The 15,485-nt window shown below is 38.6% G+C and overlaps 1 protein-coding gene across 1 annotated transcript in view; it reads left to right on the top strand.

The window, feature by feature from the left end:
• Positions 1–15,485, top strand: part of ADAMTSL3 (ADAMTS like 3) — a 386,012-nt gene that overhangs the window by 225,400 nt on the left and 145,127 nt on the right. The window contains exons 10-13 of the mRNA XM_055098263.2: positions 5,576–5,687; positions 10,624–10,762; positions 11,844–11,894; positions 13,193–13,397. Coding sequence (XP_054954238.2) covers positions 5,576–5,687; positions 10,624–10,762; positions 11,844–11,894; positions 13,193–13,397 — 507 coding nt within the window. The remainder of the gene's footprint in view (positions 1–5,575; positions 5,688–10,623; positions 10,763–11,843; positions 11,895–13,192; positions 13,398–15,485) is intronic.

Here is a 15,485-nt window from a genome sequence, read left to right as displayed (position 1 = left end):
CAACCATGAGGGAATTTTCCAGTAATCTTTTTAAAATTTATTTTTATAGCTTAATTCTACTGTGGTCAAAGAACATACTCCATATTATTTCAATATTTCAAAATTTGTAAAACTTGGTTTGTAGCTCAGAATATAACAAAGTTTGGGAGAATGTGATGCGTAGTCTTCTGTTGTTGGATACAATGTTCTATGTATGTCAATTAGGTCACGTTTAGTAATTGTGTTATTCAAAATTATAACCTTCCTGATTTTTGTCTGCTTATTCTATCATGAGAGATGTGCTAAAACTACCCCGTGACTGTGCATTGTGCCGTCTGTATTTTGAGGCTAGGTTGGTAAGTATGTTCACATTTAGAATCTTGCATCTTCCTAGTGAATTGACCCTTCTGTTATTATAAAACATTTCTTTCAGCACTTTGAGGATATCTCCCCATTGTCTTCTGACTTCAGTTTATTCTGTGGAGAAGTCAGCTATCAGTCTTCTTTTTGTTCCTTAGAAAGTAATTTGTCCTTTTTCTTCATCTGCTTTTAAGTGTGTTCCCTTTGTTTTGGGTTTTCATCAACTGGGCTATGGTGTAATTAGTGCCTTTCTTCAGCTTGAGGTCCAGGTGTCTCATGAATCTGTGGCTTGAGATCCACCATCAGTTTTGACAGATTCTCATTTATTATCTCTTCAGATTAACTTCTGTCCCAAGCTCTTTGTTATGTATTTATATGTAATTATACTTTTACCTGTATCCAATTTGTCTAATTTCCACTTTCTTTTTATCTGTCATTTTACTGATCCTTTGCTCAGGTGTGTCTAATTCAGGGATCAGCAGATTATGACCAGCAGGCCATCACTGTTTTTGTAAATAAAGTTTTATCAGAACAGCCACCCCTATCTGTTTACACATTGTCAATGGCTACTTTTGCACTATACTAGCAGAATTGAATAGTTGCAACAGAAACCATGTAGCCTGAAAACCTAAAATGTTTACTATCTGGCTCTTTATAAAATACTTGCCAAAGTCTATTTTAATCCACTTTTAAGTTTGTCCATTGAGATATTGATTTAAATTATTGCATCTTTTATTCCTAGAATTTCCATTTTAATTATAGCTTGTTTCCAGTGAAATTCCCCATCTTATAATTTGATTTCTTGAACATTTTAATCTTGTTCCAAGTTCTCTGAAAAACAGAGCCCGAGGCAAAGTGTTCCAATACTTATGTTATAATCATAGGAATAGCATAAGGTGTTGCTAGGCCCCTCCTGCGGGGAAACAAGACTGAAGCCAAGGCCAGGGTTGCAGGAGGTAGTAATGGTGTACTTAAGTTTTTATATTTTCATCAGTTAATACCAATATCTGGATTTCCTGTCATTATGTTTATAATATCTATTTTTTTTCACTTTTTTGGGTTGTCATTAAATTTTGTTTTTTCTATTCTTGGTTACTTTTAAAGTTTGTGCTGTATATTGTGGAAGAAAGGTTGTGGATATAATTTGAGATTGTAGCAGATTTATTGATACTCTTTGTTAAAATCACCTTTAAAAATTATTATCGGATTATTTTTGCTTCTAGATCTTCAGTCTAACACTCTTCCAACTGGATTATTTTAGCTGTCTTATTTTTGCTTCTAGAAGACAGCTAGGTTAGCAACCGGTGATCTTTATCCAACAAAGAATTGAAATAACTTGAACCAGGGCTTTATTCCCTTTGAAGGTTGTCGTGTTTCCAGTTTACTTTATTCCTATGATAGAACTTTCTAGGGTCCTGGGTTGGGAACCTGGGGTGTTTACCAACACCTGACACCTTGGAAGTCCTTGAGCTCTAGTGTTCGCTTTCCACTACGTGAGGCTGATGACAGATCTGTCCAGTTTCTCAGCTGCTCAGCCACCACTTGCAGACTGGAGAATGCCTTGAGCAAAAAGGTAGAGCCAAATGTCATGCCAAATTTGCTCACATTTCTGAGTTTCTTTGTGTCTTTGGTCTTAGTCCTGCAAATCCTCACTAGCATGGTAGTTTTCTGATGCACTAAAATACATTAAAAATATTTTATGGGCCAGGCGCTTTGGCTCATGCCTGTCATCCCAGCACTTTGGGAGGCTGAGGCAGGTGGATCACCTGCTGTCAGGAGTTTGAGACCAGCCGAGCCGACATGGAGAAACTGCATCTCTACTAAAAATACAAAAATTAGCTAGGCATGGTAGCGTGCGCCTGTAATCCCAGCTACTCAGGAGGCTGAGGCAAGAGAATCCCTTGAACCTGGGAGGCGAAGGTTGCAGTGAGCTGAGATCGCACCACTGTTCTCCAGCCTGAGTAACAGAGCGAGACTCCCTCTCAAAAAAAAAAAAAAAAAAAAAAAAAAAAAAAAAAGGCCAGGCGCGATGGCTTACGCCTGTAATCCCAGCACTTTGGGAAGCCGAGGCGGGTGGATCATGAGGTCAGGAGATCGAGACCATCCTGGCTAACATAGTGGAACACTATCTCTACTAAAAAAAATACAAAAAAATTAGCCGGGCATGGTGGCGGGCACCTGTAGTCTCAGCTACTTGGGAAGCTGAGGCAGGAGAATGGCGTGAACCCGGGAGGAAGAGCTTGTAGTGAGCCGAGATCGCGCCACTGCACTCCAGCTTGGGCGACAGAGAGAGACTCTGTGTCAAAAAAAAAAAAAAAAAAAAAAAGGAAAAAAGACAGAAAAAGAAAAAGGAAAATTTTAGGCAGCATTTTTATTTATTCTCATTGGGGAGATTCATCAGAAACAAGCAGTCCTGCCACAGCCAGAAGCAAAGCTCCTTAGCAGTGTATCCTATCTCTGTAATACCTGTGCTGTCTCCACTCCGTTACCATAACCCTGCCTCTCCTTCCAGACACATCTTGTGTCTGGAATTTTTATGTCATTTTGTAATTAAGCACATAAAACCACTATTTTAAAATCAATCCTTGTTTAGATTCTCTCATAAGCTTTACTGATTTATTTAATCATTATTGCTTATTGCATCTCACTACTTCTGTATTTATATTAGTTCTTAGGTACATTCTTTAGTAGCTTTTTTTCTTTTTTTCCAGTGAATATCTCTAAGTGTTAAAGTTTCAGAATCATTTTGTGTCGGAAAATATATTTATTTCATTGATTAATGATTGGTCATTTGATTATAGGTGAATAGCTGATAACTGATTACTGATTAATAACTTGGTTATAGAATTCTAGATCCAATATTCTTGTCCCTCATCACTTTGAGGACTTGACTTTGTTTTCTTGAATCCAATATTGCTTGTGAGAAATGTGATGTTAATCTGATTTTTCACATTTTTCTAGGTAATCATATTTTTGTATATAATAACTTTTAGGATTTTTCTTTATGCTTTTTGTTTTATTTTTTAAAATGTCTAGAACTCAGTGAGCATTTTGAAACAGAGACTTCTGTCTTTCTTAAAATCTAGGAAATTCTAAGCAATTATATCATTAAATATTGTCTCTTCATCATTCTATTTGTCTGTTATCTCTATTTTTTAAAGAAATGTAGCAGATTTATTGATATTCCTTATTAAAATTCCCTTTAAAAATTAAACTGTATTATTTTGATAAGCTGTTTCTTCCACTAAATATAGCATTTCTCATATGAAATATCTTTTATAATACTATTTTTATTTTATTTTATTTTATTTTTTGAGATGCAGTCTCACTCTGTTGCCCAGGCTGGAGTGCAATGGCGTGATCTCGGCTCATTGCAACCTCTGCCTCCCGGGTTCAAGCAATTCTCCTGCCTCAGCTTCCCGAGTAGCTGGGATTACAGGCACGTGCCACCACACCCAGCTAATTTTTGTATTTTTAGTGGAGCCAGGGTTTCACCATGTTGGCCAGGCTGGTCTTGAGCTCCTGACCTCAAGGGACCTGTCTGCCTCAGCTTCCCAAAGTGCTGGGATTACAGGCATCAGCCACCACGCCTGGCCCACCATATTTATTTTTATTGTTAAAATTTTTTATCCCAATTTTATTTCTTGTTTTTTTTTTTCAATTGCATTTTTTAGAGATTTTTCTTTTTCATGTTTTTTTGAGACAGAGTCTTGCTTTGTTTCCCAGACTGGAGTGCAGTGGCGTGATCATGGCTCACTGTAGCCTCAAACTCCTGGACTCAAGGTGTCTTCCTGCCTCAGCATCCCCAGTAGCTATAGCTGGGACTACAGGTGCATGCCACCACACCTGGCTAATTTTAAACTTTTTCTTTTGGAGAGATAGGAGCTCGCTATGTTGACCAGACTGATTTCAAATTTCTGGCCTCAAGTGATCCTCCTGCCTTGAACTCCCAAAGTGCTAGGATTACAGGTGTGAGCCACTGTGCCTAGCCTGGTTTTTCTAACACATTAATTTTTTCTTTTACTTTTTTTTATTTAGATGGAGTTTCACTTTTGTTGCCCAGGCTGGAGTGCAATGGTGCGATCTCAGCTCACTGCAACCTCCGCCTCCCGGGTTCGAGCTATTCTCCTGCCTCAGCCTCCTGAGTAGCTGGGACTACAGGCACATGCCACCACACCCAGCTAATTTTTGTATTTTTTAGTAGAGACCAGGTTTTGCCATGTTGGCCAGGCTGGTCTCAAACTCCTGACCTCAGATGATCTACCCACCTCAGCCTCCTAAAGTGCTGGGATTATAGGCGTGAGCCACTGTGCCTGGCCACATTAATCTTTTCTTAGCATTTTTAATTGACAAAAATTGTATATATTTATAGTGTATAACATGATATTTTGAAATATGTGTATATTGTGGAATGGCTAAATGGAACTAATTAACATATATATTACCTCATTGGTGCCCTATTTCCTTTTTTTTTTTTTTTTTTTTTTTTTTTTGAGACAGTGGTTCAAGAGATTCTCCCACCTCAGCCTCCTGAGTAGCTGGGACTGCAGGCATGTGGCACCATGCTGGGCTAATTTTTGTATTTTTAATAGAGATGGGGTTTCACCATGTTGGCAAGGCTGGTCTTGAACTCCTGACCTCAAGTGATCTACCTGCCTTGACCTCCCAAAGTGCTGAGATTACAGGTGTGAGCCACCGTGCCTGGCCCCCATTTCCTTTTAATTAGATACTAGACTGTTTAAACACCATGTATTTGTACACTTAAGTTGAGTTCTTGCAGTTGTGCTTCTAGAAGAATTTTTCAGAAGGATGTGCTTAAATATATTATTATTAAAAATGTAAGAGTCTCCACTATGTGCTATATTGTGAGCAAACCCAAATCAATTCTCAATCTTTGTTGTCAAGAAAATTAAAATCAAATGTTTCAGGAAGAAAAACAGTATGAAACGAACAAACAAAAAAGTCTACCTACATTTTTTGTGAATCCATTCACAGGCATGGAATTATCTGGAAAAATGACTCCAGGGAGATTTGCAGAAGATCACCTGAGCCCCCATTTATGACAAATCTTAATGAAATGTCATCACATCTTAAACTTATTGGACTCTTGCCCCATAGTTTTTCTAATGGATGGGTGGTTGTCTACATACATGAAGAACATTTATCTTATTCTGAAAGGTGTGGAAAGCACTAGCTCCTTGTTTGCATGTGTGTTCTGACAGTTCTCTTTGTCCAGACCAGGTACACTGCAGCCAAAGACAGCGTGGTTCAGTTCTTCTTTTACCAGCCCATCAGTCATCAGTGGAGACAAACTGACTTCTTTCCCTGCACTGTGACGTGTGGAGGAGGTGAGGCCCAGGCTTTGTTCATGAATATTTAGAGCTCAGAGTTAGATAAATTACGCATTTACATTTTTGAAGCTGATTTTAAAATTGGTGTGGTGATTAGAGATGTCTCATCACACAGCACCTTACTCAGCAGCCTGAATGCAATCGTGTTAATGAAGAAGATGCATTTGCCTTTATTCTTGAAGACAGGTGCAAAACTGGATTTGGAAAATACCTTTTACTTTTAGCCAGAAAACAAAAACAAAAACAAAAAACTGTAAACAAACTTGTTTGCATGTGTTACTGCATTTCTCTTCTTGATTGCCCTTAAAGTATGTATTATTTTTAATTTTCTATGAAAAATCTGAGAAGCAGAAAGATGGAGTGACTTGCCCAGCCTGGTTGAGTCAATGGGTGTGTTGATTCTAACGTTAGATTTACAACTTTTCTCTCCTCAGGTGCAAGAGTATAAGCTTATTAAAAAGAGAAAGGGTCCCTACTAAGTGTTAAGGGGAAAGCCCTGCTTATTGTCTGCTTAGTTCAAGGTCTTTTTTTTTTTTGAGTCTCGCTCTGTCGCCCAGGCTGGAGTGCCGTGGCCAAATCTCGGCTCGCTGCAAACTCCGCCTCCCAGGTTTAAGCGATTCTCGTGCCTCAGCCTCCTGAGTAGCTGGGATTATAGGTGCCCACCACCATGCCTGGCTAATTTTTGTATTTTTAGTAAAGACAGGTTTCACCATGTTGGCCAGGCTGGTCTTGAACTCCCAACCTCAGGTGATCTACCTACCTTGGTCTCCCAAAGTGCTGGGATTACAGGCATGAGCCACTGTGCCCAGCCTTTTTCAAGGTTTTCATAGGCAGTTGAGGAAGGTTTGGGGACAAGTGTAATCCAGGGCTCCACACACACGCTACAAAAGCAGCATCTTTCATGCTCCGGTGGAAGATAATTGTCCATTTGATATGGAGAACTGGCAACTCTCTGGAGCAAATGAGGAGGCAACTAGAGCTACTGTCAAAAGAATTCTCTTTTTCTGAACTGACCTTTTAAATCAAAGAATAAATGCATGCAACCCAGGAACCATGACTTAGTAGAATAGGGATTTATGTTGAAGCTTCCCCTTAGAGTACCAGGCAGTGGTACTATGTGTTTACCATGTGTCAAGCCATGGGTTAGATGTTCATAATCACATTTATTCTTCAAGAAAACCCTAAGGAAGGTCTCTTTTATTCCTGTCTTATGCATGAACAAACTGACACTTAGAAAGTGTAAAGAGCATACAGTAGTATGTTGTTCAGCTAGTAAACAGTGCAGCTAGGATCTGGTGCCAGGTCTGCTTGATGTCAGAGTCATGCTCTAAATGACTTTGCCCTTTGCCTCCCCTAAACCTCCTACTACACCTGGGACCAGATCAGGGTATATAGGCTCAGGTATGGTCTTGTTTGAAGAGCTAGAATAAATCCTTCTCCAGCCCAGCCTAGCTCCACATCTTTTCAATCCTTGAAGCCTACCGCATATCAATTTACTTAGAGTCAGAAACTGGCCTTTCTCCTTTAAACTACAGGTATATGAAGGAGGGCTCTTCAGTCAGTGAATATGCTGTGAATATGCAGGTTGCTGTGAATATGCAGGCAGATGTCTCTCTTCTGGAATTTAGGCTCCCCCTAAAACAACAGGGCAGGCACTTTTTTGGGAAGCACTGGGAAGCCCAGGCCCAAGAAGAAGTTTACGTCCCTTAAATGGAAGAGAAGACTGAATAGTGCCACAGAAAGAAAGTAAAAGTGAATCTCCCCAGTTCGCCAGCAAGTTCTTCCCAGGGCCAGGGTTGAGGCAATGGAACACTTGATTATGATCCTGCAGCAGTGATTCTCACAGTGGGCTTCCTGGACCTGCAGCATCAGCATCTCCTGGGAACTAACTAGACATGCAGATTCTCAGGCCCCACCACAGACCTACTGAGTCAGAAACCCCAGAGTGTGGCTCATCCTCCAGGAGATGATGGTACACACTCCACTTTGAGAACCATTGCCTCTTTAAGCCAGTGTCTTTGGATAGCAGCTGGAGCCATATTGCCATCACTATTTTTGCCATATCTGTGTTATTCCTGCACTGTTATTTACTAAAGGATTTTTCTTTAAGGGGGCATTTATTCAACTTAAATAAACATATTAACAAAAAGAATTTAATAGTACTACCGTAAGTGGAAATCTATCCTTTGTCACAAATAGAGCACAATCACAAAATTAATACAGTGAAAACAAACCAGTGGAGTAAGTCATCTTCAAGTTTCTACCAGCTCTGACATTCATTCAGTTTATTTTCAATTCCTCCTGAATTTTCTTGAATGTTACAAGCATTTTTATGAGACAAAGGTTCCTTTACATCTTTGAGTCACTTATGACTCTTTGGGTACTCTTACTCTGCAGAAAAACAAATATATCTCTCTCCTGTTTGTTTGTTTGTTTGTTTTAGAGGCAGGTCTCACCAAGTTGCCCAGGCTAGACTCAAACTCCTGGGCTCAAGCGATCCTCCAGCCTCAGCTTCCCAAGTAGCTGGAACTACAGGCATGTGCCACCATGCCTGGCTAATTTTTAAAGTATTTTGTAGAGATGGCATCTCACTATGTTGCCCAGGCTGGTCTCCAACTGGTGGGCCCAAGCCATCCTCCCACCCCAGCCTCTCGAGTAGCTGGGAGTGCAGGCATGTGCCACCATGCCTGGCTCAAACATCTATTTTTTTAAAAATTTTATTTCTTTGTTCTTACACATAGTCATTCAGAGAGACGTTCACATTTGGATCCATAAGATAAAAGACACTTTCTACTTCAGAGGAGACATTTTATAGTGGGATTCAGCTTAGTCCAGTTGATCAAATTCTTGGGAAGCAAATAGGTGTTTCTCCTACTTGGGTGCCCATGGAAAGACATAGTCCTGCTGGAACTATAAATGTGCATGAGCACTTAGCAGTGAGATCGTCTCCAAAGATAGCAGTGGATGTAAGAACAGAAGGGAGATTTTAGGCTACTTTTGGGGTTCCTGCCATTTTCTGTACACTGGCAGAATTTCAATACATTTGTTCAAGATATAGAAAGGCAATCTGCCTCATTTCTTTTGCTTTTTGCTATTTCTAAACTGTGATAAAACAAAAGAGGAAAATTAATTGTCTCTCCTCAAATTATAAACACCTGTATATGCCCTGTTTTCATTTAGAAGTCTATTTCTATTTAGATCAAAGATTTTTTTTTCTGACTCAAGGAGCTGTAATCTCATTTTGTACTTGTTTTGGGGAAAATAAAACACACACATAAAACCCACAAGGAAAACATTACCAAAATTTAATTATATTAGTAATCAAATCTGTGTGATGTGTGTGAATGGAATTTCAGAGTTTTTTAGATAATCAAGAAAATTAGTTCATCGGTCTCTAAGGTACCGGGGGTACTTGAATGGACTTTCCTAGTCCCGTCCGTAATCGTCGATGTGAGACACTTGAGATCAATTTGGAGAAAGTACCTAGATTGCCATTGCCATCTGATATCGTTGACTTTCTGGCAGATATTGGCACCCAAGTAACATTTTATTGACTCCATTTGGATTTTCATTTTTGCGGTTTCAACCTTGCTTTTTATAATGCATACCAGTCCGTCCTTCTGCACTCAGCTTACATCCAAGCCATGTCTTGTAGAAAGCTGTCTAGTGGTTTATAAAATCAGATTCCTCTCGACAATCAGGACTTTAAATGTATTTTTAGACCTGTAGACCAACTGGCAGAGGCAGAGTGCTTGGCTTTGGGCATTTTTTCTTTCGTAAAGAGCTCATTCTAGTTTTGAAAAATTGCCTTTTTTTGAAAAAGTTTAACTTTAACAAGACACTTATGTGGTGACAGGAAACTTGGAATCAGATCTTTCAGGAAATAGAAGCATCATTTTGTGACTTGCTTTTTAAATTTATAGCATTCATCTATTTGCAAAGTTCACTTTCCTCAGAAACTCTACAAATTAGATTTAATGGAATCAGGAATAAGTCTTCATTCCTTCCGTTTGAAGGCTTGTGAGACGAGGGCTGGGGAGTGACATAGGGGGATGAATTTTGTTCCTTTCTGTATAGACAATGCTTAATTCCCCATTTGGAAAGCTTATTGGTATTGCAGGTGCCTGTGGCATCCCAGGGGAGCAGAGGAGTTAAAATGCGGTACTGTGTATGCATATCATAAAATGTTATGAAAGAAATATTCAACCCAGCAACCACCCAGCGCAAGGGTAGTTCTCAAAAACATGATGTTGAGTGAAAAAAAGTGGAAAACGGAACAAGATTTAAAACACATTATCATTTATTAAGTTAAAAACAGATACACAAAAAAACCACCTTACGTAAGATGGTTGCATATTTCAGGACGTATCAACAACAAATCAGGTTGATACGTTGATACACACAAAATAGGTGTGTTGCGGGGATTGGAATGGGAGTGTCAATAAGGGAAGAAGAGAGATTATACGGAAATGAGAGAAGGGCCTTGCACAGTGCCGTGGTGACAATGAGGAGAAAAGACAATGAACCGAGGAGAATGAATAACTCTCCCGCACCTGGGCTGGAAACAGTTCTTAAGAGGATACTATTGTCATTTTTTAGTTCGAAGTGCTGAGAGTACCACAGTTGGTACTAATTGTCGTTCTCAATTTTGGCCACGCATTTTAGTCATCTGAGAAGAATCTGAGAATCTTTTTAAAAAGATACTGTTTTCCTGGATCCCAGCCACAGGACTTCTGACTTAATTGGACCATGAAGGAACCTGGGCATTAGAGTATATTAAAAGCTCCCATGTGGTTCTCTTATAGAGCCAGAGTTGAGAACCACTGAGTTAAGTTTCTTAAAGAGGAAAAAAAAAGTGTGTGGCAAGTGATAACTCTGCCAAGTAAAAATGAAACGGATGCAATATTCAGACTTTCCTTTTCTAACACTTTAGGTTATCAGCTCAATTCTGCTGAATGTGTGGATATCCGCTTGAAGAGGGTAGTTCCTGACCATTATTGTCACTACTACCCTGAAAATGTAAAACCAAAACCAAAACTGAAGGAATGCAGCATGGATCCCTGCCCATCAAGGTTTGTGTCATTGTCCACACCCTTTTTACTTCAAAAAGAAACAAATCAGCTTCAACTGAGACTGATCAATCTTTGCAGGGCAATACATTTCCATTTCCTGACTTTGTCTACTGGCGGCAGGTGCCTACATCACATTTGTAACTATGGTGCATAGGAATTAGGACACATTCATTAGGAATGAAAGTCTAGCTTTCTCTTGTCGTGGGCTATGTGTTCCTAAGTTTTTTTATAATGAACCTTTTTGAACAGCTCCTGCTCTCTTCATCCAAGTAAAATGTCTAGTCCATCTGCCAATCATAAATATCTTTCACTCACCATTTTAGCTTTTAAACTGGGTCACTCATTATCATCTTTTGGCTTTTGAAGTATTCATATTAAATTCAGTATAAATAATGCATTGTGCAAGGAAGTAAAAAGTTTTAATGCCAAAGTATAAAAAGCTATGCGTAAACTATCCTATTGCATAATTTAGTACCTGCTGACTTGGATTGCCTGGGGAAGTTTCCTGGCTTACTACAATACCTTAAAATAACAGAACAATATCAAGTCCCAGAATCCTCCAGATATCTGCCAGCTGGCTTAGGAAGAAGTGTGCAAGTGGAAAAGGAAGCGTTCTCAGTGGATTTCATTTCCTGTTACTAAACTGCACATTTCCTGTAAGCCTGGTTGAACGTAATTATTAATAGAGACCTTTCAAAGGACAAATTCTGTGAAATAAAGTGGTTTTCTGAAGAGCCTACTAATAGGACAGTGTGTTAATATCACTAATATATTAAGAGAGTAATGATTATAAAAAGGAATAAATTTATTGAAATTGCAAGATACTTTTCTCCTTTGATTAATATACTGCTAGTTTAGTTTTCTATATTTTCAAAAAGAACTGGGGAATTTGTGTCGTAGATATTCTTGACAACTAAAGAGATGGTGGCTGAATTTTTGGGAATGGTTGATAACACTTGATATTTTTAGTTTCCAATTTGGAAGAGCTCTGTCTCTTCGGATGTCAAATATTATATTCATCAATTAATGAATGTGTTAATTTATTATAGAAATGATATTCTCACAATGATTTCATTTGTAGTGATGGATTTAAAGAGATAATGCCCTATGACCACTTCCAACCTCTTCCTCGGTGAGTTATATGTTTCCTTTTCCTTTTGGCAATTTAAGTAGTTTGCAAGGAACTGTAGCATCTGTAGCAATAGCCTAAAATGTATGAGGGTTAGATATTAAATACTTTATAGAGCTAAGGGAAAACAGACTTCTACTCAATAATAGGAAAAATCTTTCTAAGAATTAGATGGAATATACTGCCTCAAAAGATGATGTTTCCCATCGCTAGAGCTGTCAAGCATATCTTGGACAACTGAGTATTATAGCAGGAGCTCAAGTGTTGCAATTAATCAGAAATTTTAATCCCCTTTTATACCGAGATGAGTAGTATGGTCCTTCCTGACTCTGAGGTTCTGTGATTCTCTAATAATATTGTCCATTAGTATTTAACAGTTTAGAGGCAGTTTGAAGATGCAGCCACACTGTATGTTTTAATTGATTTAAGTTTCACAATGGTCTTATGAAGGGTAAATAGGGAAGGTATATTATTCCCAGTTGACAAAAACCCTAGATGTGAGGAGCTAAGTACCTTGTGACAAGAATTTGTGTGTGGCAGTTAAGAATAAAGTCTTGGCCGGGCGTGGTGGCACATGCCTGTAATCCCAGCACTTTGGGAGGCTAAGGCAGGAGGATCACTTGAGGTCAGGAGTTCAAGACCAGCCTGACCAACATGGCGAAACCCCATCTCTACTAAAACGTAGAAAAATTAGCCGGGCGTGGTGGCAGGTGCCTGTAATCCCAGCTACTTGAGAGGCTGAAGCAGGAGAATAGCTTGAACCCAGGAGGCAGAGGTTGCAGTGAGCCAAGATCTTGCCACTGCACTCCAGCCTGGGTGACAGAAAGAGACTCCATCTTAAAAAAAAATTAATTAAAATTTAAAAAAGGCTGGGCACAGTGGCTCATGCCTGTAATCCCAGCACTTTGGGATGCTGAGGCAGGCGGATCACGAGGTCAGGAGTTCTAGATTAGCCTGGCCAACATTGTGAAACCCTGTCTATACTAAAAATACAAAAATTAGCTGGGCGTGGTGGCACATGCCTGTAATCCCAGCTACTAGGGAGGCTGAGGCAGGAGAATTGCTTGAACCCGGGAGGCAGAGGTTGCAGTGAGCCAAGATTGCGCCATTGCACTCCAGCCTGGGTGACAGAGCGAGACTCTGTCTCAACAAAAAAAAGTATAAAGTCTTATGACTCCCAGTCCCAGGCTCATTCAGCTGAACCACAACTGATACCTTAAGGCCATACTTTTTGCCACCATGTTTGCAAACTTCAAACAAACAACAAATAAATAATATAATTTTATTTGTTTGCTTTTGAGCTGGGAACATAATCCTTGGACTGCATGTTCCGTGTCCTGTGGAGGAGGGATTCAGAGACGGAGCTTTGTGTGTGTAGAGGAATCCATGCATGGAGAGATATTGCAGGTGGAAGAATGGAAGTGCATGTATGCACCCAAACCCAAGGTTATGCAAACTTGTAATCTGTTTGATTGCCCCAAGTGGATTGCCATGGAGTGGTCTCAGGTAAGATTTGAGAATATGCCACTTTTAATTAATTCTCATATTTTAAGGGATATTTTCTATATGCCCACCATGGTGCTAGACAGCATGGAGACAAAAAAAAAAGTGGTAAAAGAGCATGATTCCTACTCCAAAGAGCTTAGGAAGACAGTTGGAGGACGAGGTAAGAAAGACCACAAGCATCATGGTAGGTAAGGATAATTAATATTAAGGACATTAATAATAATATTTCCATACAATTATCAGCATAATTAATATTAAGTACTGTAAAGAACAAATCTGTAAAGAACAAATGTTGAAGCAGAGTCAATCAGGAATTATTTGTTGCCCTTGTGGTGCCTAATCCATCTTTGAATAATTTAAACAAGCAAGAATTAAAATTTAAATTGTTTAAATTCTTTGAAGAATGTAAACAAGCAAGAACCTGAGAAACATCACTGGGTTAGGGTTAGTGTTAGGGAGATGGCCAAACAGAGATGGCTTGAGCAAAGGCAGTAATGACAAGAAGTGACTCAAAGTTGAAGATTTGAAGAGATGACCCATGTTACTAAGAACTGGAAGATTAAGAGATTGAAGAGATGACCCATGTTACTAAGAATTGGGAGATTAAGTTGGAAATGCTGACACGACATGAAAGTGTGTGTCCTTGATCCAGTAGCCACTAAGAACCTTCACAATTTTTGTGAGGACATAATATATTTTAAGTAATTGAGGCAAGATAGCCTAACATCGGGAAAGACCAGAGGCGGGCAGCCTATTTAGAAATCATCCGTGGGGTCAAGTTGTATGAAAAAAGAAAACAGAAGAAGGAAGACACCTCAGAGGTATAACAAGGTTCATGTCAAATTAGCGTAGTTTTCACTTTCTAAAGAGATGACTGAGTAAGCCTCCAGAACAAATAAAATGCAGCTGGATTAGTCAAAGATGAAAAATGCAGACATTGGTATTTAATAATTTAATCTTAATCCTTTAATTTTCTAGAGAGTGAGATGTAGTTGACTCAAGTTTCTCCAGCTTTCTTAAGTGATTTCCGCACACTTAGTTCATCATATACGTGCATTAATATATCTATTCATGTATTTATTCAATGGGTCAGCTACCGTGCTAAGAAGTAAATACAACTTGCTCCAACCACCCAAAAGCTTAGAATCTAGTTGCACAGACATGCATGCAAGCAAAGTTATGATACAGTATTGTATTGTGCATGAGTAGTGTCATGTGCCCAGTACTTCAGAGGCACAAGGTGGAATGATTCACTCCATCTGAAGGTGTCAGGAAAGCTTCAGAAAGGAGGTAGCACTTGAACCTGAAGGACAAGTGTCAGGTAAAGACCATATTAATCTTTTTCTGATATCCCCAGACTAAACATCATCACCCTGTAAGAACTTTATTCAAACTTGCTGGGGAAGAAGTTACCAATTAATTTTTGGTCACATACTCCCTAAAAAGAAGATTAGAGAATTACGTATTTCTTCACATATATTTAGGTTGACATCTGAAATTTCCTATCACAAGTTTAAATAATTACAAAGAATATCATTTCAACATGTTGTGAATGTTGACATTTTAAAATAAGAGTGTTGCAGCATTCAAAAAAATCTGTCTAGTGGAATTTAAATGCCATGATAATTTCTGTCTTTGCCATCTTTCATTTAAAAAACACAGGGGCGAGCTCTTCTTTAACAATTTGGATGTTGTGCATATTTCTCCCTTTGAACTCACATTTGCAATCTACTCTCCCCACAGAATTTTATTCTAATATAATATATTTTTATGCTTTAAAGTCTTTTTTAAATTACACTATTCTACTTCTCTCCAAGAAAATATATATGATCATTGAAATTAATTTATTTTACTTTCCTGTGGCCATAAGGCCCTAAGTATTTAAAATATTCCTCTAAATTGAGTTAATTTTAATACACAGTCAAAATAACATATATATATATATATATATTTCAAAGTTTGGTAAATAAGAATAACACATAAAAATTACATTTTCATTTGAACACACACTTAGTTCATCATGTACATGCATTAATATATCTTGATAGAAGATAAATGGAACTTAAAAAATAGTCCATATATTCATCA

Source organism: Pan paniscus, chromosome 16 (genome assembly GCF_029289425.2).
Source record: "Pan paniscus chromosome 16, NHGRI_mPanPan1-v2.0_pri, whole genome shotgun sequence".
Classification (NCBI taxonomy): domain Eukaryota; kingdom Metazoa; phylum Chordata; class Mammalia; order Primates; family Hominidae; genus Pan; species Pan paniscus.
The sequence above is the reverse complement of the archived record's forward strand: the minus strand, read 5'-3'. Positions and strand labels throughout refer to the sequence as shown.